The sequence below is a fragment of the Thermobia domestica genome, chromosome 9 (genome assembly GCF_964235325.1).
Source record: "Thermobia domestica chromosome 9, izTheDome1.hap1.1, whole genome shotgun sequence".
Lineage (NCBI taxonomy): Eukaryota > Metazoa > Arthropoda > Insecta > Zygentoma > Lepismatidae > Thermobia > Thermobia domestica.
Window position 1 is genome coordinate 124862076 of NC_137462.1, and position 24100 is coordinate 124886175.

Here is a 24100-nt window from a genome sequence, read left to right on the forward strand (position 1 = left end):
GGGGAGGAAAGAGAATTTTTTGATAAAACATGAACATGGACATAATAAAACAAATTCTCACGCTGACTGATTAACTGATATAAATGCTTAAATTTTTCTTTGTTTTTCAGGAGTAAGCTAATGCAATAGCAATACTTTGTGAGTGTGTGGTCAGGGCCAGATCCAGGATTGTCTGAGGGTGTGCACCAATAACTACCAAAATACCAAAATAACCAATCACACTGAAACTCTTTAAAGTGACATGTGAGAATATTCTTTACCCCTGACAACACTGATGCATAGAACGGAGGAAAGTGTTTAAAAGAGGGTTGTAAGTGTTATGCAGGAAAAAATGTTCTCTCCTCCTGGGTTTTGTTTTCTTTCCTACTTGACAAATGTTATATTGTTTTGCTTGGTGAATCCTTTTCCTTCAACCTTAAGAAAATAGATTTAAACTATTGCTTTTCCAGAGCTCAGCTTTCTTTTAAGCTTCAAACGGAAACATGATGGCAGAAATTTCGGAAAGGGTTGCCATTTTCACTGCTAGCTTCTCATTTTAGATAGTGCATATTTACAACGAAGGAGGGGGGGAGGACGGACACCTTTGCACCCGCTAAATTCGGCCCTGTGGGTGGTATGTTTATGTGTGTGTGTGTTTTTTTTTTTTTTGTAAAAAGTATAACGAAAAAGTATAAAAAATATAAGTAAAAAGCAAATGAATGAAACAGATGTGGTTGCCACTGTAAATTAATCTTATCTCATAAATTCTGTCATATGAATTGGATACTCAACAAAGCCGGGGAAATTTGGTGATAAAAGGGAAAAGTTTGAAAGTCAAGGGAAATTTTCTTTTAAAACTTACGGACACTGTCATATGGTTCCTTTGTGATTGAGAGATATAAATATTGCAAAATGGGGATGGAGCTATTTATTCCAACGTTCCATTTTTCTGGAATCGTTAGAAAATCTGGTCAATTTCATTGTAGGAAAAAATTTGCTTATTAGAGAAGACACACTGGGAAAAAATTGTAGGTGGCGTACTTAAAAAGATAGGTTACATGCGTAATTCCTGTAGTTTTTGGACTTAACGTACAGCAGACGTATAACTGAAAACGCATGTTTTATAATATTTTCTGTATGTGTTTCATCTATACGTGCTTTTCGTATGAAACAATGTAGGCGGTAAGGATCTCACATACAAATTGACGTATATAACATATAACTGACGAAGGTAACATAAGTATATGCATGTGATATACGGAAAACTGTTAGATGTCAGACATCCTACAACGGCATGATGTAACATCTAAGGGCAGTGCCTATGTACGAGTGCCTCGTAGTATACGGATAACGTATGCTTCGTACTGATTTCTATAGTAAGCAAGAGGATACCGTATATTTGTACAATATACCGCTGTCCGGAGAACGGACTTTTCTCTGTGCAGGGCACGTCCAGATAACAAACGACAGTTGGTAACCTTGATCCTTACAGTCTTGTGTAAAAATTATAATAGTCAATAATAATAGACTAATATAAATATATTTTATCTTGTTTATAGTCTTATCTTTAGAGCTGAGACTACATACAGAACCTGACAGCTTAAATGTAATCTGAACTACGTATGCCCTTTCAGAAATTGTGCAGAAATCATATAAAATAGGTAAATAATAATAAATAGAGATATAAATTTTAGATGCAAATTTTTGGTTTTGCGAAGAAAGGTTGAAAATGTGAAATGTCAGCATTCACACAAATAGTGCCAAAACTGATTACATCATACAAAAGGCCTAAAAATTCACTGATGTATACCTAAAACAAGTCCAAGAATACAATGTGGTGAAAGTCACAAGTCCGAAAAATTGTTAAAACAAGTACCGGTAACATTTAACATTTTTCTTAGTAACGTTGCATCTTCAATCACTAAGTAAGGCTTGTTGTATATGGTTTCCGTGCGTACGCTTGGCGCGGTAGACACGAATTTGATTCCTGATGGGAGCTCACGTAGGTCGGATTCCACATTAAGTGCGTTTGCACACGGCAACGATAATATCGGTGGAAGCACCGATAATGTCGGCGGTGAAATCGACTTCAATGTACTCAAATCGTAGCTTGCACACGCCACCGATATTATCGGCCGATCCTCCGACACGCAGATGCTGTCGGCCAAGCCCCCGATATTGTCGGCGGTATCGCCGACACCGATTTTGTCGGGGACAGTGTTTTCTTATGATTGGATGCACATGCGGTCGATAATGTCGGCCGGCTAGTGGGTTAGGTGAAGAGAGTGAGTGACAAGGCGCTGTGTATTTTTGTTTCGTTTCTTGTCTGTGGAATTTTGTTGTTTCCATTTTTTCTATTACAATTGTATAATAATATTATTATTATCTTGTCCTATAACAACTTCGGAACAGCTTACTATTTTTTACAGTCTCTGTTTTGGAGTAGCTAATTCCCTTTATTAAATAAGTATAAAATGTGGGAAGTCTGAAGAGTACTGGTTTCCTTCTAAATAGCTATTACCAAATAGAATATAGGAAATTTAGATAACCAATTTCTTAATTATTTTCCACTCCTTTTTTATTTTTGTTCTTTCTCTCTCTCTCTCTCTCTCACACACACACACACACTCTTTGATGGTATATTTTTAATCTATTAATGCATTTAAATTTTAATACATTCTGGAAATTAATTTAAGCGTAATTTTCAAAGTTTGACACACTGTGAACATAAGCATATGGAAAAAAATCCTGATTATTATTACTTCCTTTTATTTTCATCAGAATTGTGTGCAGATCACTTTTCCCGGTCCCACTTAATAAGCAATCATTGAATAAAATATTTATGACAAGTCAAAGTAGAATTATTATTATTTTGAAACGAGACCAGCACAATCAAACACTCTTTCCAAAGCTCCAAGGACAAGTTACTCATTTGGCATGTTCTTGATTGTGATCTCAACAATAGGGATGTGACTTCATGCTTCACTTGTTGCAGATTTTTTCTCTCACTTCCAAAACTATCCCAAATCCCCCTTTTTAAAAAATAATTTGTGGAATGGCATTTGAAAACAAAGACTAAAGCTATGTATCCAAGTTTTCCCTCTCCCCTTTGTACCGGGATCGACCCCCTGATAGAGTTCTGCAGTTTAGCTGCAGTTACTGGATGAAGAGATTGTGTATTATTGCATTCGTATCTTTCTAGTTTTGCTTAGATTTTTAGAGATGGCAGGAATTTTTCCATTCGATATTTTAACCCTTATTGAACTTGTGGAATGTAGACCTTGCATATGGGATAAGATAACACTCTTTCAAGGACAGAATTGAAAAGCAAAAAGCATGACGAAAAGTTTATGCAAGCCTTGCCCAGGATTTTGAGTTCATGGACAAAAAGAAACGAGAAATGACAGGTATGTATGCAACAGCGCAAATCTGTCTTCAACATTTGAGGGGGGGGGGGCGGACGAGTAAGATCGTTCCCATATTATATATATATATATATATATATATATATATATATATATATATATATATATATATATATATATATATATATTGTAGTTGATTAATTTGAGGCTTATTCTGAGTGGACATTAATTTCATCTCACTTTCCTTTCTGGTGATCGGACACAAATAATCAAATTTCTCTTCCAAAATTGGGGGGGAGGAACAATCTCCCCAGTTCCAAGATTGGAGGGGACATGTCCCGTTCATTCCCCCGGGATTTGCGACAGTGTATGTATGGAGCAATGTAAAACATAATTACTAATTCGAATCTTATTATTGAATCTACTATTACATTATTGTTAATTGCATGGAAAACAAAATAATACATACAATATGTAACAGTGTTTCAACAAAAATTAAAACTAATATATTTTGCAATGTACCGCAACATCAATTCTCATCGAAACGAAAATAATATGTTTACGACTTCTATTTAAAACGGCACTGTTAAATCTAAACATGTTTAGGCATAAGCCTATTTTTTCTAAGTTTTGTACCGTCCTCCACACCTCTTCAGAACAGTTTTTGTAGTCCTTGTTTTAAAAAATAATTTACCCGATTAATATTTTTTTTATTTGTTTTCATATATGGAGAAGAGTTTTTTGTGTGTCGCTTACTTCGCTCATCACCGGCAACGATATTGTCGGGGCTTCCACCGATATTGTTGGCGACGTGTGCAAAGTACGCAGACACCGACACCGATATTATCGGTGTTTCCTCCAATTTTGTCGGTATCGTGTGCAAACACGCTAAGCTGTAGGTCTATGCCTCATACACCCTTGGTTCTAAAGGAGACGTTGAAATCCAAATCAACCAATGGAATCCATCCATCTGGTCAATAAATAAATAATTGTTTCTACATAAGCACTCCACAATACCAATTGATGATAGACATAATTGGTCAATTTGATATTGTCACTTTCCTTTACTTTCTATTCAATAGCTTTCGCGTAAAGGAAGTTCACTGAAGTACAAGTAATGTAATGCTGCACACGATCGGTGGTCCTTGTTTAAGTAAATGCGGCAAAGAAGCGAAAGAAAATTTTCAAAAAAGTGCAAAAAAAGGTGACAAAATTGAGAAAACATTTTTCATCTAAAAGAAAGTGTAAAAAAGTGCAACCAAAATATAGATAGAAATATTTACTTAATGTTTTCTCTGCAAAACAAGCTAATTTGGGGGATTTTAACAACAAACAAAAATTAAGGTGCACTACCTAAAATTCCTTGCTCTAATAATAATTTAAATCTAGTCTTTCAGTTTTGCTATATTATCGTTTAGTTAGTAATTCAGTAAAGTAATTTGCAAAAATTTACCAAAAATTCTTCATTGTGATGTTTCAGCGGAGTAATATACCATAATACAGAACATCCTGTTCACTGATCATTGCTCCCTTACTGCCAGTAGTTAAAATTGTCACTATTGGGATATAAGTTTATAGTTAGAAATACAAACTTTTTAAGAATTCTGCAGACATATGCATATACTTACAATATACTGTAGTAATTTAATTGCAAGGTAAGTTTTAGTGCATTTGACATTTCCTTGTCTCTTCCACATAAGTGACCTGCAAATGCTGACGGAAAGCAGATAAGATGCAATATACCTTTTGGATTTAGTAGTGCTTTTGCGTATTGAACATGATCTACAGTTTTTCAGTATTTGTATTAATTTTAACTGAGTTGGTGTGTTTCCGAAGCCAAAGCTTATTTGTATGCACTTTAAAATATATTTTATTGTCGTACACATAAAATTTCCGTAAATCTTTAATTTATATATATACTTTATATGTTTTCAGTACATGATCGCTGCTTTTAAGTTAGTATGTTAAAAGGACGTTATAATTAATAGACTTTTTTTTTATCTTAAAAGTTCAAAATTGTGATGGAGACAAGTAGCAACGGTGAATATGTCCCCATTACAGAATACCGCAATCGGTCAGTAGAAAGTTCAAAAGAGCGAAATAGAAAACTCTTTGATTAAAGCAAGTGAATGATGATGGAAGAATTGGTGGAATAAGAAAGTGGGAGGAAACGAGAGTACCTAGAGAAAACCCACGAGCAGGATGTTGTCCACCACAAACTTACTTGAGCGGGGATCGAACTAGGGACCCCACGCACCAGCGGTAAGCGCTCTACTAGTGAGTCGCCGTGCCCAATAGCGAAATAGAATCAAGCGATAAGGGCGATGGAGCGAAATTGTAAAGTAATTGATAGTATTACAACAAAATAGTGACGACATACAACTTCACACCCTAATTCTTTGATGCTGACCTCACTATTTCATACTGCTACTACTACTACTACTACTACTACTACTACTACTACTACTACTGCTTAGTGTTGCCACGAGACGAGACATTTCTCGTGTCTCGTCTCGTCTCGTCTCGTCTCGTAAACGAGACGAGACACGAGACGGGACAGAACCCTCTTAGACGAGACACGAGACGAGACAGTCTGCTTGTCCCGTCTCGAAAACGAGACGAGACACGAGACGAGACGGGACGTCTCGTGAAATGTCTCGTCTCGTCTCGTGTCTCGAAAATGAAAACGCTGGCGGGAATGGCCAAGATTGAAATTGCCAGTGGTCATATAGATTGCAAAAGGAAAATCCCCTTTGTGAAAAAACATGTTGAAAAGCCTTAATGGAAAGGGTCCTCTGTCTATTGAATGAAACAATCGTGATACATGAGCTTCCAGGAATATCATCCTTAATGTCTTGTTCCCAATTCCCCTTGCTGTAAACTGAGGAATTCTCATTTTTTTTCATTTCTGGCTGGAATGATGACAAACAAAATCAAAGACAGGGAAGATTTTTACAAGGTCAAGAAACCGAACTACCACCACCATCTATTCAATTTGAAAACTGGGTAAGTCTACACTTGTCTTTATTCTCTGGTGGCGGTATTCTTTTTGCTATATGAACTGAAAACGGCAATTGAAGTGTCATCTTGCAGCTAAAATTTTGTCTTCTCTCTCTCTCTCTCTCTCTCTCTCTCTCTCTCTCTCACACACACACACACACACACACACACACATATATATATATATATATATATATATATATATATATATATATATATATATATATATATATATATACATAAAAACACACTTTTACCATTTTACCAATCGCTCGCTTATTATACAGCAGTCATGTTGTAAAGTTCACCTCTTCGTTTGGAAGGCGGGCGAACTTCAAAAGAAGCAAAGATATTATCGACGAACCCTTCAAATTGTTTGCTTTCAGCAAATTTATGATACCAATAATAACACTTTAGGTAAAGAAGTTTTACAGGGGGACCTTCGTTTTGTTACGCGGAAATGTTTGATCTGACCAGAGTGCGAAATTGCCCTCTGCTTCGAGAGGAGGGGAATACTTCCCTTTCCTAGTGAATAATATTCATTAGGACCTGAATTATCTTCAGAAATTGTTTCTTACAGGCGCACTAAACCTCTCGAACTTGATAAGTTTAAAGAGCATTTGGTATAATATTCATGGAACTCCGTTGAAAGCAGAAAATTTCATGAGAATGATCAAAATTCGAACATTGAAGAATATAATTAACAGAAAAGAAATAGGATACCCAAACCATATTTTTAAACCTGCTATAAAATGTATATCCTATATTTTTACTGATTCCTTACTCCCATGAAAGTATCCTGGGGAGGATATTCTCTCCATTTTTTTCAGACTGAAATCCTTTTATCCCGTACGATTCCCCCCCCCCTGACACAGTACGAAAAAACAAATGTTGTTAAAATCCTTACACATGACCCTTCCGGGACTCAACCCGGGGCCTTCAAGCCGATGGTCTATCGCCGCAGACCGCTCGGCTTGGTATGAAGATGTACGTTGTATGACTGCGAATAGATCCCGACAATATAAGGAACTTTAATCCAAAATGGCCACCCAAAAATCAACTTTTTTTTTTAGCCATTAGCTAATCTGGGTGTACTGTCATGAGTTTGTTACACAAACGAGGCAAGCACCACATAGTAGCACATGGGAACAGATTTGAACCATGGAGATGAAGACTGGCCCCAAGCATTCTTTCGTCCGATGTGTCGTTCAGCTCCCATTACTATGGCACTTTAAGTAGAGCTTAGTGTGCAGTAACATAAAATTTCAATCAAATACTTTCCATTACTCAATAAAATTATTTGGTTCCGAGCTTTTTTAAAAAAAAAAAATAATTGCAACAAATCTATATATGCTAAAATGGAAAGTAGTTTTTGGATTGTTATGGGTTAACACTGTGAAACCTAAAGGCTGGAATATATGAAATCAAAGTGTATACACATATCTATCTCTCTATTTATCTATATATCTTTCCACATCTCTCTCTCTCTCTGTGTATATATATATATATATATATATATATATATATATATATATATATATATATATAAACACTATAAAGCAAGTGGGCTGATAGTATACGATAGTGTCGGGGATGATGACACCTTTACATCGAACTTTGCTTGTCGTGTAAACATTATTTAACATTAGTGTCTTCATCTTCGACGTACCTATGAGCAATTTACTGTATATTCGTGTATTGAAACTGGTGAAACAAAATTCAATGTTTTAGAATGAAAAAAAAAAAGAAAAAGCCAGGGTCGAGAAGCCTCAGACAACTAACAGCAGAGATATATTATCTTGTAAACTATTTGTCCTTGCCTTGTGAGCTTATTTGAATTTATTTTTAAGACCTTTAGGCAACTTTGGCCGAATGGATGATGATGGGAAAATTAGTGGAATGAAGAAAGTGGTAGGATACTAGACAACTTCGAGAAAACACACACATTCGAAAAATGAAATGAAATCTTTGAGTTTTACGTCCCACGCTTATGCCTGTTAGGCTAAAGGAGACAGCGATGATGAGTAATGAATGAAATGGTGGAATGAAGAAAGTGGAAGGAAACGGGAGAACCCCGAGAAAACCCACGCACGCAGTGTTTGTCCACCACAAAGTTCACTTGACGGGGCTGGGATCGAACTCGAGACCCCAAGCACCAGAGGTGAACGCCCTACCACTGAGCCACCACGGTCCCCACACACATTCAATGTTTGTCCACCACAAAGCTCACATGTCACTAACCGAGATCGAACCGACTACCAGAGGTGAAGGCTTCACGGTGTAGCTACCGTGACATTTCTTGTCTTGTGTGTTCTTGGTATTACTTGTAACTTACAAGGGAAGAGAGGGAGATTATATATCGAAGTGGAAGATGGTTTATATACCAATCGAAAGCACTAATGAAGCCTATTACAAAACTGTAATAAAAATTTTCCGAATGCATATACTATGCGAGTTATATGGATATACAGAGTGTCCAGATAATCCGTTACCACCCCTTGAAATCGCAAACGATAAGACAGATGCCAAAACTCTGAAACATGTGTTTGATCATTTTAAAAGTACAACGTATCAAAGCAAAAATTCTTGTCACAAGGCCACCCGCAGTGTACTGGGCGGGGTCCAACTCAAAAATTACAAAAGGTAAGGGGGTCAAGTAGCATATCATTCGAAACTTCTTGGGAAATGAAAGAAGACGGAACAAGTCTCAATACTCTAAAATTACCTTGTGCAAAATGGCGGCCGGTCAAACTGTCAGCAAAAATGTCATTGTAAAGTCGATGGCCACCCCCAAAAAATTCTGATACGGTGAGGCAGATGTCAAAACAGGAAAACATGTGTGTCATCATTTCAAAAGTACAATGATTGGAAGTAAAAATATTTGTCTCAGGGTCCTCCAATATGTCCCAGGCGGGGTCATGTTCAAATTGTTCAAATGGCAAGGGAGGTCAAGTAGCACATCGTTTAAAGCTGTTATTAAATGAAAGCAGAGAGAACAAGTATGGACGCTCTACGATAATACTGTGCAAACATCTTGCATTTTAGTTGTTCTTTCTGTAACCGGGTTTTAGTTTATTTTCACTTTAATTCTTGTACTCAACGGAAAGAAAGGAAATGCCCCTACTGTGAGATTCTGCTCTTTGAGCCCAATAATATCTAAATAAAGAAAAAAAATAATAAAATAAAAGCAAATTAAGACATAAAGAAAAGAAACGACAACATTTGACATCTTTGAGTATAGAACTGACTAGTTAACATATAATGTACTTCCACGAACATAAATAAGTAGAGGTTGGAGCCATCAGAAGTAAAGACTCTTACCTCTACTTATTTATGTTTATGACTGCACAACAGTGGTACTTATGCTCGTTATCTGGTTTATCAATTATAAAATGATTCAAACGAAAGAATTCCTTGCACCAGGAAGAGTAAATACGTACAAATGTCTCAGAATGAAAACAAGTGCCGATTGCAAAATGGAAAGTGAACGTGCTCAGAAAATCGAAATGAAGATGTACATTTTGACCGGCCGCCATTTTACACAGGGTAATTTTAGAGGATCGAGACTTGTTCCGTGTTCTTTTATTTCTCAACAGCTTTATTTGACCATATTTGCCATTTGAAAATTTTGAGTAGAACCCCGTCTGGAACCTTGTGGAGGACCCTGGGACAAACATTTTTACTTTCAATCATTGTACTTTTGAAAAGATGACACACATATTTTTCTTTTTTGACATCTGTCTTACCGTTTCAGTTTTTTTTCTTTCTTTGGAGGGTGGCCATAGACTCTACAATGACGTTTTTGCTGACAGTTTGACCGGCCGCCATTTTCCAAAGGGTAATTTTAGAGAGTTGGGACTTGTTCGTCTTCTTTCATTTCCTAAGAAGTTTCGAACGATATACTACTTGACCCCCTTACCTTTTGTAATTTTTGAGTTGGATCCCGCCTGGGACTCTGCGGGTGGCCCTGGGACAACAATGTTTGCTTTGATACATTGTACTTTTATAATGATCAAAAACGTGTTTTCCAGTTTTAGCATCTGTCTCATCGTTTGCGATTTCAAGGGGTGGAAATGGATTTTCTGGACACCCTGTATATTCATATAACTCGCACAGTAGATGCATTCGGAAAATTTTTATTACAGTTTTGTAATAGGCGTCATTAGTGCTTTCGATTGGTATATAAACCATCTTCTACTTCGATATATAAGCTCCCTCTCTTCCCTTGTTAGTTGTATCTTGATTAGCATGGTGCAGCCTGCTACATTTTACTTTCATTCCCATAGTATGCTGCTATATTTTTACGAGACAAGACGAGACAAAACGAGACAAACGAGACGAGACGAGACGGGACAGAACCTCTCGAGACGAGACACGAGACGGGACGAGCACATTTTTTCGAGACGAGACATGCTTTGCACGAGACGAGACGAGACAGCCTGAAGTCTCGTCTCGTCTCGTCTCGTGGCAACACTACTACTGCTGCTGCTGCTACTACTACTACTACTACTACTACTACTACTACTACTATTAATAATAATAATAATAATAATAATAATAATAATAATAGTTTCTTATCGTAAAAAAACATACATTTTTTACCTGCCAAAATATTATCACACAAAATGCTCAATAACTAGCAGATGTTGTTACCCTTAATTAATAGGTATTCAGTTAGATATGACCACACATTTCTGCCGGGAAGACTTTATATATAATTCTCAAAAACAAATTCTGATTGAGTGATCAAGAGCTAGGTTGAGCTGCTTAAGCTAGGAACTTGAAATATAGATAGTTCATAGGATTGTGACGTAAGGAACCACTAAGGAAGGAGTGAAACGAAATGAAATGAAATTTTGAGTATTACGTCCCACGGTTATGCCGGTTATAAGGAAGGAGTGTTGGAAATTCCATGTCTAAGGGTTGAATGGGGATTGCACTTATCATAATATGGTGTCCATGTCTCGGAATCCATTGAAATTTGGTCTTTGGACTTTTCGTTTAAAATAGTTAAACACGTATTTCAGCGTTTTTAAAAATATTAGTCCAAGAAAGGAAGAAAAGATGTGGGAAGAAGAACGGGTGGGAGCATATTTGTTATAACGCAAGGTATTACCCGGAGTAGGACGGCATTTACTAGTACTGTATATACAAAAGTAACAAATCAACTGCAATATATTTTGTTATCCGTGTGTTATTTATAGTGACGAATAGTGAACTAGATACATTACAGATAATGATTGACACGTATAGTAACAAATCTATAAAATAGATGTATACTGAACGTAAACAGGGTTACTAAGCATCACGATTAAATAGGTTCAGTTCTAGTTTAAGAGTTCCCTTGGAGTGTTTTGTCCAATAAATGAGTTGTCCTGATAAATAAAATATGTATTTTATTGAGTTGCGTGAAATTTTTGTCTATTTACCGTATTTACGTTTTATTTGTTCTTTATACCGAGAGAACTGAAAAACTTTCCATCAGAAACCCACCTTGCAGAAGGATGGTGGACGTTGCTGATACAGTTTGTGGATAAAGCCAACTCCAATTAATAATGTTGCTAAGAAATATTGAGTCAGAAACTTCTCCATCCGATATTTATCATCAAACTGAACCTACGTTCAGCCTCAATTTTCCATTTTATACAAAGTTGCCTGGTTAATACGGTATAGTGCGTCGGATCTGCAGGATAGTTACTGTGAGAGACTTCTGTTGCCATTATTCCTGGTTTGCTCCTCGTTGTGATCAGGAATGTTTGTTATTGGTACAGAATCATGAAGATACTTGAATTAAGAGATAGTGAACTATTTTTTTTTTTAAGAAAGGCAGAGATAACTGGGATCTGAAGTGCCAATCATACTACATCCAAATAGAGAAAAACACCTGGGTATCAATAGCTTTTCAGGGGCGATAACAAAACTACAATTAATTGTAGCGCTGGAACTTATGAAGTTTTCTGCGTACGCAGATAACGTATACATTCATTGCTTTGATTATTTGAAAGCCTCTGTTTTACTGTAGGCACAATCTTTATTTACTCTAAGTACGGTGCTTACTTATTTAATTCCACGGCACTTGGCCAAGGGCAAAAATCTTAAGTTCCTATCGGGAATCGAGCTTGTAATAACACCTCCAAGGCAAAGGATGCTAGTCATAACTTCTGACTTATTTCTAAGTCGACGCGATGATGCTTCGGAAACCTTAAGATCAAATTATTATTTTCATAACGAATAATTTCATATTGACTTAATTTATTATTATTATTATTATTATTATTATTATTATTATTATTATTATTATTATTATTATTAATAATAATAATAATAATAATAATAATAATAATAATAATAATAATAATAACAATAATAATAATAATAATAATAATTCTATAGCAATATATAATGAAAAATGACTACAGTTTTTTCACATTTTATTTAACACCGAGGCTATGAAAGATTGGATCTACTGTTACCGTGAGCTCGGAACCGTAACTTGGGCGGTGGAGTTGATGGGCACGTAGACTATCATCCAAGATTTACTCTCACAGTATAGGCCATTCCCCAGCACACTCTATCGCTTCCATGGGAACTGGATTGCAGGACCACGCCACTTGCCGCGCCAAAATTGTTCGATGATTATATTATACCAATCGACAGATCTGATTAAACTGAACATAATGATATGTGTGAGGGTAAATCTTCATGCGTAGTTTTCGGAAAAAATGAATTTTTATTATGCTAGAAAGGTAGATCGTTTCTGGCGAACAATAACTATTAAATAATACATCACATATTAAGGTGAAACTAATTCTAAAACGCCATCAAGCCTTTTATTATGACACTAGCAATATAAGATTATACACTAGTGGCCGCCAAACCGAAGCTTTTAAGCTACAGTACCGTTTTTAAATTCTGCTATGAGCTACCAATCAAAAGAGCTACCAACTTCTTCTTCTTCTTTTTTTTTTAAATCTTACATTTGTTCATTGCTTATAAACTTACATTTCTAGTAAATATGAAATCATTTTTAATTAAACTATATATAACAAAAAAGAAACTGAAATTGAATTGTACACTAGAAAGAAATTGAAGTGTAGTTAGTAATAAATAACAAATGTAATAATAGATTTTTTTAAACATAGACCCCTACTTATTAACTTTAATGAGAAGGAAGTCGAAGTCGAATTCCCTAGTAATTTTAGCGATTTTCACCCCACATTGGCAACACTGATCAAGGTTAGCCAAGTGGAGCGTTAACGCGATCTACCGAAAATGTCCCCAAGAGCTACTAGTAGCTCGCGATCCACGGTTTGGCGATCACTGTTATACACTATGATTAATGAGTTATAGGGATCTAAAATTGTCATTCAGTTTTAAACTTTAAATATGTTTCATTTTTAGTTGTAAGTATTTTAATAATAATAATAATAATAATAATAATAATAATAATAATAATAATAATAATAATAATAATAATAATAATAATAATAATAATAATAATAATAATAATAATAATAATAATAATAATAATAAGCATTATTGATCCATTAAGTACTCCAGTTTCAGAAAATGAAAATAATGTAACCCTAATTATAATGACTTTTCCAAAAATAAAATGTGTGGAATGAAAGAATGTAAAAATAGTTTTAGTGTTCATGAACTTTATTTATTGCTTAGTAAACTGAAATAATTACAGTTGCGCAACATTCTTTTTATTTTTGATATTACTGCCAATCAAATTTAGTTTCGATGACGACGATGATGATGATGGTCGTAACAGCATCTCGATGTTAATTTGGTGATTTCATTATTCATCTTCAATTCTTTTCTTCCTTAATAAATGAATGACGATAAGTTGATCTTTCACTGTAAAAAAGAAAAGAAAAGAAATCTCCATTTTAATAAAGAAATCTCCACGTGGTCTTTAGGAATAAGAATATACAGATATATGCCTCAAAGTAAACAAATATATTTCTATTTTTGAGAAACAGTTCGCAGATTCCATGATTTCACATTGAATCGCAGCGAAAAAAAAAATCGCAGTTTCCATGATTTCACATTGAACGTATGATTCTTAGGCTTTACAAGGAAGGAAATAACTTCTGATATGAAGAGTTCTAGTTCGATTCATCGAGCGAACGTAGACTTACCGTTTTTGTATCGGAATCATGAGACCTTCCAATTCGGTGGCCGGTCATCCTAACTGAGATATTCTGGGTTTTTTCCTAAGTTCTGCTGTTAAAGCCAATATCTTGAATAGTACCTTCAAACATAAGCTTCGACAGGCTTTCTATCACATTATTGATGTGGAGTTCATTGTTAATATTCTAATATAAGTTGACCTTACAATCTGTGCTTAGAAATTTGTTAAATAATGAAATTTCCTTACGACATTTCCTGGATATTTAGACGTGAAATATGGATAAATTTTCTCTCTTTTTCTAGGCTAAATATGAAGATTTTTCCTTTTTTCATGGATTAAGTATGGAGAATTTCTCCTGTTTTTTCATAGGAAAAACATGGAGAGCTCTTTTTCTTTTTCCACATGCATATTATGGAAATCCTTTCCCTTTCTCATAGGTAAAATATGGAGATTTTTTTTCCCTTTTTTCCATTGGTAGCATATGGAGGATTTTTTTATATAGGTTAATTGTGTCAAACTTTCCCTTTTTCATAAGTAAAATATGGATAAATTTCCTTTTAAGAAAATAGGTAAACTATGAATAACTTTTCCCAGTTTTATAGGTAAAATATGGAGAAATTTGCCCTTTCCTCATAGGTATGATATGGAGAACTTTCCCTTCCTTTTCGTAGTTAAATATAGAAATGTTTTCCCTTTCTTCTTAGAAGATTCAAATAGTAATAATAATAAAATAAAAATAAAAAATAATCCGAATAACTCAAGATACGTTTCAAAAAGTAATGGATGCTGACACATTAACAGGGAACTTCGAAGATTATTCATTCTTGATTCCCATTACACATATAAATGAGTCAACTGGAGCTTATTCATTCTTTTATTATAGCTATACACTTTGCAATGACGACGCTAGAGGGAAGCAAGAGAGCGGCCGCCACCAGGTGGCAGCGTCCATCACCTGGTCCCTGTCCAATGGTCACTTAACAGTAATACTTTTGACAAGAGAGAATGAAAGAGGAGAAAAAATTACCAAACTGTATCCGTTAAATCCAGCTCAAATTGTTGCCTTCAAAATTTTCAAAAATGGAAATAAATGGAAAAGATAGAAGGTAAAACGAAAAGATTTTATTGTACCATTATAAGCTAATTGTTTTGATGTTTCAGAATTTAGCTAGAATAAGAATGAAAGCCTTTCTTTCTTTCTTTCTTTTTCTTTTTTATTTTTTCTTTATTTGCCTAAGAAGAACCCTTTTCAGATGTGTAATTGAATAATATTTAGTTCACCAGTTATTAAGATTACGCTAATGGGCTTTATAAGATAATAGTGTCAGTACATCTCTACATATGTCCGTTATCCCACATGATAAATTTTCAAGGATTTTTTTTCAATTGAAAGCTAGAGTAATTATCTCGGATGAGTTCGTTAAGAAAATTAATCCGTTAACATCACGGGTAACTGTGACTTTAATGGTGGATATATATATCCCATTCATTCATAAAGATATATTTCGCGTGATTCTTTATACTGCCTTAAGCAGTATATATGAACAGAATGTAGATAGAATAAGAATGAATCTTATGATGGACCGTTTTCAATATTGTAATTAAGTACTCTTTAGTTTTATCAGTTATTAAATGTTTACATTACGATCTAAAATGACGCTTCTCCGTTTCTTGGAGTACAGCTAATAGTAAAAAAAAAAAAAAAAAAAAAAAAACATATTAGTACGTACCTTACTTCTTAGCCATAATAACCAACTCCACCAAGTCCATAACCTCCATAACCGATTCTTCCGAGTCCGTAACCGCCGTAGTAGGAGCCCAATCCGCCATATCCAAGACCGTATCCGCCATAGCCAAGTCCTCCATATCCCAGTCCATAGCCTCCCAAACCATAGCCTCCATAGGCTACAGAAGCTCGCTTGTCTCTGGGAGCTTCTTCAGCGAAGCAGATAGCCAAGAGAGCGAACAAGCAGACAAGCTGGAAATAATAGAAGAAATAATGATTTGTAAGTTATATGTATTGTATTTTATATTTGTAATGGACTACGTAGAGGGGTTTCAACTAATAACGATAATATTATTAAGTATGAAACGTTTTTACTCTCTTTATTCAGGATTAACGTTTGCTTATGATGAAAGGCAGTACTTCCGTATCTATTTTTTTATGTAGGATTGTTCTGTTTTTGTGTATTTTTTATGGTGAGTAGAAACTAACAAGATCTTTTTTAGTATAGGCCTACATACAATATAACTGAAATTAAGTGTTCAATTTGTGAAGAATCACGTTGAGAATTGGAATCTTCGTTTTAACTAAATTTATTATTTTTTAAAAAAATAGAACTAATACAGATCAATAAATGCACTCAGAAGATGAAATTCACCATTATAACACATTGTGGAGAGGGTTAGTGCATATTGTTTCCTGGTGAAAAAGAAAAAAAAAAACGTTTAGGATTTCATGTTAAGTTCTAGATCCACCATCTCATTCCGCTTCACTGCTGAAAAGGCGTCTTAAACTAAACTCACAACTAAAAGTGCACCAGACTGTACTGATATGCATAATTTGAACACTAATAGTGATATAAAATTAACTTTCTTGTATATTATTATTATTATTATTATTATTATTATTATTATTATTATTATTATTATTATTATTATTATTATTATTATTATTATTATTATTATTATTATTAAGTATTTTGCCTTTTGGTAGGTGCTGGGACTACTGAGGTTGTTTATTATTTTAAATTTGGGCCTTCCATGTTTGTCGATCTTCAGTTTCCTCTTTTAACTTCCAATATTTTCTTATATTTTTCAAATCATCGATCAGTTGTGTTCTTCTTCTTCTTCTTCCTGTTCCTAGCTTTCCTTCCATTTTTTGGAATAATACCCAGCTCAATTTCACAGAATAGCTTAGAGAAGTTTTACTCAGCCCTCCCAGTTGGTCTGTTGGCTAGCGCGCTTCTTTCGTTTACGCAGTCCCGGCTTCAATCTCTAATCGTAAGAACATTGAACACGTGACTGCGTTTCAGATTCTACCTTGAATTAAAGATCCATGTCTTACATGGCACCAGTGGTGAAAAGGGACGCTAAAATTCAACAGGCAAGAAAATAAATTTGGTTCAATGAAGTAGGTTAAGGAGATGTATTAATCAATCTAATGAAACATTTTTAGTGCATAGAATATCTTCCTGTAAGAAATATGCAACAAGAGAATAATCTAATCGTTTCAATTTGTCATGGGTATGTCAATATTTAATAAGTTCTATTGCTTTACGATAAAATAAACATACTTAGTGAATAGTTTTTTTTTTTTAATTTAGATTTTACGAACTTTTTCACTAGACTAGATCCAAAATGTTTAGAAACGTAAAACACAATTGTATGACTGCAATTTTTTTCTTTTTTCGTTAGAAACAAGTGTTTCTGCTCTTTGGCCTAAAAAAATAATACCATTTTTGCCAGAATGTTAGAAAAATATTAAACCCTGACTTGATCATGAGGAAGTACAGTATTACATTCGAAGAACAGTAATAATGTTGTTTACTGACTTTTTTTAAAAAAAACTTCATCCAAAGAAATTTAGGAAATAGTTAATACCTCAGTCATTAAGAAAAGTCTGTTTTCTTTAAACTTCGATTCTAATACCTTAAAATAATACAAGCAAAACATGTGGGTTATTGTTGATCTTAATAAATTATTAGGTATGAATAATAACGATATCACAATGAACTCTCTAACTTAACATCAGGGGGTATGGTGGCTTAGTGTTTGAGCGTTCACGTTTGGTGCGAGAAGTCACTGGTTCGATCCCAGACCAGAAATTTGTGGTACACAACATTTTCTCCACAGCTTTTCTCGGAATTCTCCCGTTTTCTTCTACATTTTCATTTCACGGATTGATATCTAAATATAGGCAATTTAAAATACATATTTCCTACGCAGTTGTAGATTTGATTTTGATTTTAAGGTAAGCGTCCCGTTCACCAGCAAGGCTATATTATACGTGGACCTACAGTTTAACGTGGGATCCAAACCACCGCCAGGAATCGAACTCGGGTCTCCCACGTCAATACTCAGTGCTAGAGTATATACTTCTACTCTGAGGAGTCTTTGGTTCGGTGTCTGGTATCTTGTATTGGACAACATCGTGCTCATGAGTCTTCTCATGGTTGTTTCATACTGTTTGTTCCTTCAATTAGTTTACCACAATTCATTTTTGCATATATCGAATTCCTTTACAATATACAGCTTAATAGTCTGATAAGAAAGATTCCGTTTCATATTTACAGTTGCTCACAATAGAAGTTAATTATATCGTGGCTTCAATTTCTATAATAGTGTGTATGTCTTTCATAGCTTACTATAAATGCAACGTAGGAATAGTATTAATTAAACACAATTTATCATTTTAGTTTCCGCTCTTTGCTCTCCCACAGAAAGGAACTTATGTAATTATTTATTATGGTTAACAATAGGCTATACAATTACTACGAACTCGAAATCTAATTCTGGGGCGAATTGTAGGTTCAATCTAAAGTCATGCAAGTTTATTTTGGTCAACGTTGTGTCTATAAGATTTCTCTCGGGTTTCTACTGATTCTTCTTACTTTTGAGATAAAACTATTAGATCAAATTTTTAGTAATTGATTTGCATTTATCATTTGCCTACTCTAGGTCCGTGGTATGCTAAACAAATACATATTTTTGTGATTTTATTTAGATTGAAAACTGATACGTTAGCTATTAAATGTTCTTTTCCTTTGCATAAAGTGAATTAGAAAATGCTAAACCGTATAAAGTTAGGTAAATATTAAAGTAATTTATTTGTTTAATTTTAGTTTAACGTTCCTCGATTTTGAACCGAGGCTAGGGGAGACGGTGATGATGAGACGGCAATGGTGAAATGAAGTAAGTGTGAGGAAAACGGAGAACCCCCGAGAAAACGCACGCACACGGTGTTTCTCAACCCTAAATTCCACTTGACGGAAGCTTAGATCGAATCAGTGACTCCACACACCAGATATGAGTGCTCTACTACTGAGTCACCGAGATCCCTTAAAGTAATTTTTATGTTCTTTTTTTAATAAAACAAAAGAGCAAATTATTTATTTTTTCTTACAAAAAGATTGATTTTTAAGAAATGATTTACAAATTATTGAATTTCAAAACTAAACATTTAAGATAAAATGATAACTGTGAATAATTTTAATATTCCATTCTGAAAATAAGGGCTTTATAGTAGAAATTTCTTGTCAGTAGGTGTTTTGTAATACCAAAAGAGTGAAATGATATAATTTATTATTTTTTAATGGAACTTTGCATTATTTCATTTTCTCAAACTAAGAAAGTCATTGTGATGTGTACCTATTGATTGGTTGGCTGTTTCGGAATTAAATGTTAGTGGACCAGCCGACCTACAGTTTAACGTTAAATCCAAACCACATGATTCCTCACCGGGAATCAAACCCGGGACTTCCGCACTAAGCTCGGTAACGTTAATTTTGCCATAAGAGAGCACCAAAATGAGCACATGAATAGTGTTATTTGGCAATAGAGAACAGTATATAGTAATGTATATGATCTTACCAAAGCCTTCATGGTGAACTTGTGGTAGCAAATGTACTGGAACGTTCTGAATGAATATTCTCTGATGCACTGTCGAAAATTGAGTCTCAGAAAGCTTCTTTTATAGGCATATGTGAGGAGGATTCGACCTTGCACCTGTTAACAATCCTCTTTTGTCTTCACTTTTAGGTAAGGGAAGGGGGGGTCAGTCGACCTTTCGCTGCCCCGTCCCCCTCCTTTCCCCGCTCGGTTCCGGACTACAAGAGAGACTACACAATTTATGTGTTCGGCGCATATATATCGTACGGAATGTGAGATACTCTTTAGGACGCGCTACACCGACCTTGGGATTTTATGTAGTTTATTCTCTTATTTCGCTCCTGATAAATGAGAGTTTTCGTATAGAAACGAAAATAAAAGATTACCAACACTAGAAGTGATTCAGGGGGAAAAGTTGCAATTGTCAAGGTGACGGACTTACTTAAACATGTATCTGTATCACATACAAGAGACACACGCACAAAAATTGAAAGTTGTTCCTCCTTACTACACTTTAAAAAAAAATCAGATTCCTTTCCCCTCCCCTTCTACAAGATAAGAACGAAAACTAACTAAATGGTCATGTATATTATACGTCATGTTATGGTCTGGTACTATACGGTTATACGTCTGTTTAATCAAAGTTGCTGGAAAAGTCACGTATGCCTTCCGGAAGGTTAGAAAGGTGCAACTTACAGTTTACATAACTTTTACGTTGGCAGCAGCTATATCAAATTTGCATAAAACTTATTAAGAAGTCGCGCAAAACGTTACATTAAAGGAACCCATGTATTTTAGTAGTTACCAATAGACTTTATTTACAAGCTGAAAAATAATTTTTATTTGCCGTTTTTAATCGTAAATGCAAATTATAAAACAAGAATACTTTTATGAACCATGTTTCTTAAACTCACTCCAAGCCGGTAGCCAGCCCAAAAATGTAGGCGGGGCCCGGCTGAAGTTAGGGGGGGGCGATACAACCATATTATACTTCATTTGAGGCAAACCGTGAAAATTTTAGGGGACCGGCAAAAATTTAGGTTATGCGGCCCCCTAGACCCCCCCTGGATACAAGTCTGACTTACTCTCACTTTCTGAATTATAGTGAGTTACTTAAAGAGAATGTAGAACATCATCATTTAGAATTTGAGCCAGATGGTATAAAAAAGAATTAAAAATTCAACATCAAACGATTATGCACCTAGGCTAAGGGGGCGTTGATGATGAGATGCATGATAATGGTGGAATGACGAAAAGAGGAGCAAACAGGAGCACCTCACGGTATTTGTCCACCACAGAACCCACTTGGAAGCAGGTGGAATCGTACCTGGGATTCCATACGCAGCGACACAACTAGGCTAGTTGTCTCCCGGGGCAAGAACTCACCTGAGCACCCCCCACCCTGACTAACCAAACCAAAGTACACCTGATATTGGCATCACATAGTAATTTTCTTACCCCATTTTTTTCTTCAAGTGGGTATAAAGCTTGATTTCAAAATTGCAGTACATAATTTAATTTATAGTACAAGATAAAACACCAAACTAATTAGTATTTGATTACCAAATAATATGAACGTAGCATTCTTGACGTATTCTTACGATCTTATCATAATAACTGCAAATGAAAATGTTTTTTGAATCAGTCATTTTGAAAAGGCCATATATAGACCAAAGTAAATTGTTGATGAGAAAGAAAAACTTCGGATTGCAACCTCGACGTGTACAATGGCATCAATGATACAGAGGATATGTAACATAATGCCAGCATACAATTGGTCTTTTCACAGGGGATGCGCGTTTCTTCGCGTACTTCTCAAATTTGCACTAAAATGAAAATGTGGTGGGGATGGAAATATGACCTTTTCGCAATGACTGATTCAATTATATCTGGATATGCATATGTGTAGAATGAATCAACAGTTTGTTGGTTTATAATAGAATATTTAATTATGGAAAACAGCCAAGTTGTTGTGTCAAGTATTATATTCGAATATTTTGCAAATCCCTTAAATCGATGTTAGATGAAAATACAAAAAGCTGGAAGTAAAATTTAACTGCGCAGACTCTGTTGACTGCAAAGATTTTTACAATGTCTCAAAAGATAGCATTGAAGCAATCTTATACTCTATGAATATGATCCTAAGGTTGGTGATTCGTTGTTATCCTGCTAAGTTATTTTTTTATGATATTCAGTTTGTTAATACTCCTTTCCTTGCCTTATCCCGTTTTAGCGCCTCCCAATCCAGCGCCCGGGACACAAACAACATTTGCCCCCCATAGTTACATCACTGCCCACACGACAAAAAGGAGCGCTCTACCACTGAGCCAGCACGGCGCCTATATAATTACATGAACTAGGCCTAATAATGGTTTTAATGACATTTCGTGTAGTGTATAAATTTGGTTGACCGAGGCAGTGTAAGATCTATATCTTACAGCTCATAGCTAAGCTGACCCTACTTGTATACTATATGGAATTATGTGGAATGGAAATCAATATCGAAAAATCGAAAGTCATGAGAATATCCCGTGAAAACTCCATATTGGATTGAACATATCTTGCGAAGAAAATGTTTCCATTATACCGCCATAAAAGGAAAAATGGAAGGAATATTAGGAGTAGGAAGAAGAAGAATAAATGATCAATGATTTAAAAAACACAAGAAAATATTGAGAATTAAAAGAGGGAGCTGAAGATTGATAAAAGTGGAAGAAACATTTCCAGGTCCAAACCTTAAAAAAAAAAGAAAAAGAAAAAAAACTCTTTGTGTCAGGATCTGCCAAAAGGCAGAATAACTAAAAGAATGAGGAAAATAAAAAAAAAATATAGTAACTAAGGTAGATAGTACAATCAAAAGGCTTTTATATAAACTCTAATAACTGTCCCATGACCTTTTGTATAGCGTCTAAATTTGGATGCCCAATAATTATGAAGTTATAAGCTGCGCACCCGAATTTCTGGTCCATAATAAAAGATTGTTAATTTTAATAACGTTTTGTAGATACTATCTTGCTCACATTCTACACTTTTGATGTTCTTTGTCTTTGAAGTTACTCACTCATATTCAAAAGAGTGGAGTCAGTGTTGCCAGATCTACTGATTTTGCAGATCTCCTACTTTCTCTCCGTTCTACTGATCTACTGCGAGAGAAAATGAAAAGTGAACAATCTCCTGCTTTTTTCCTTACTTCGAGAAGTTGAAGAAATATATTATTATTAATATTGAATTTTCAATGTTTCCTCACATAAAAAGATGAAATTACTCTGTTATAATACACAAAGCTCTGTAGAGTATATAGATATATAGCTTTACTGTATATAATATGAATCCAAAGAATACAACTGTACGTCATCTTCTATATGCATTATGGTTAGCGTTTTTACGACTTTCTGTAAGATTTACAAGTAAGTGTTGTTTAGATTGGGACTTGGTTTGGAAGAGTAGCTTAGATCATTTCTCCACGATCGTCAGCAAGAAATCGTCTTACGCCACGATTAGTATGACTGCACCATATAGCTACATTATCGTTACGTGCATGAAAAGACATTTTCTCACTCCACTTTGCTCTTTCACTACGTTTTACTTCACACACGTGTGTATCAAATAATATTAATATACATCGGGACTTTTGCTTTTCATATGCTCAACGTAGTTCATCGGAAATGAATTCTGGACTGCTTGTTTTGACTACTTCGCCCTTAATAATGGCAAATTTTATTGCCTCCTCTTTGGATTTACATTCAAATGCCACCACTGTATGTGTCTACTGCTTTCTCCTGTATTTTATCTTCGAATCTCCTGCTTTTCCAACTGACCGGTCTGGCAACACTGAGTGGAGTTGAGTTTAGCCAGGAGCCTTAATCTTGATAACACAATTCTTGAATACCAATGAATACTTTTCAAGGTCAAATAAATTACGTACTACTATCCAAAATAAATTTTCCGGGTACTGATTCCCCCCCCCCCTCCCCATTGATTGAAGAATTGAGAATCAGAGTAA

At 35.0% G+C, this 24100-nt stretch overlaps 2 protein-coding genes across 2 annotated transcripts in view; both read right to left on the reverse strand.

Annotated features, from left to right (window-relative positions):
• Nucleotides 1-24100, reverse strand: part of LOC145694087 (uncharacterized) — a 119322-nt gene that overhangs the window by 68045 nt on the left and 27177 nt on the right. The window lies entirely within an intron of this gene.
• LOC145694989 (uncharacterized) lies at nt 13989-20237 on the reverse strand. Its single transcript, XM_081771823.1, has 3 exons — nt 20080-20237; nt 16218-16465; nt 13989-14210 (listed from the first exon to the last, which is right to left on the reverse strand). Exons 1-2 carry the CDS (start codon nt 20089-20091, stop codon nt 16226-16228), a joined length of 252 nt encoding a protein of 83 aa, XP_081627949.1. The 5' UTR covers nt 20092-20237; the 3' UTR covers nt 13989-14210; nt 16218-16225.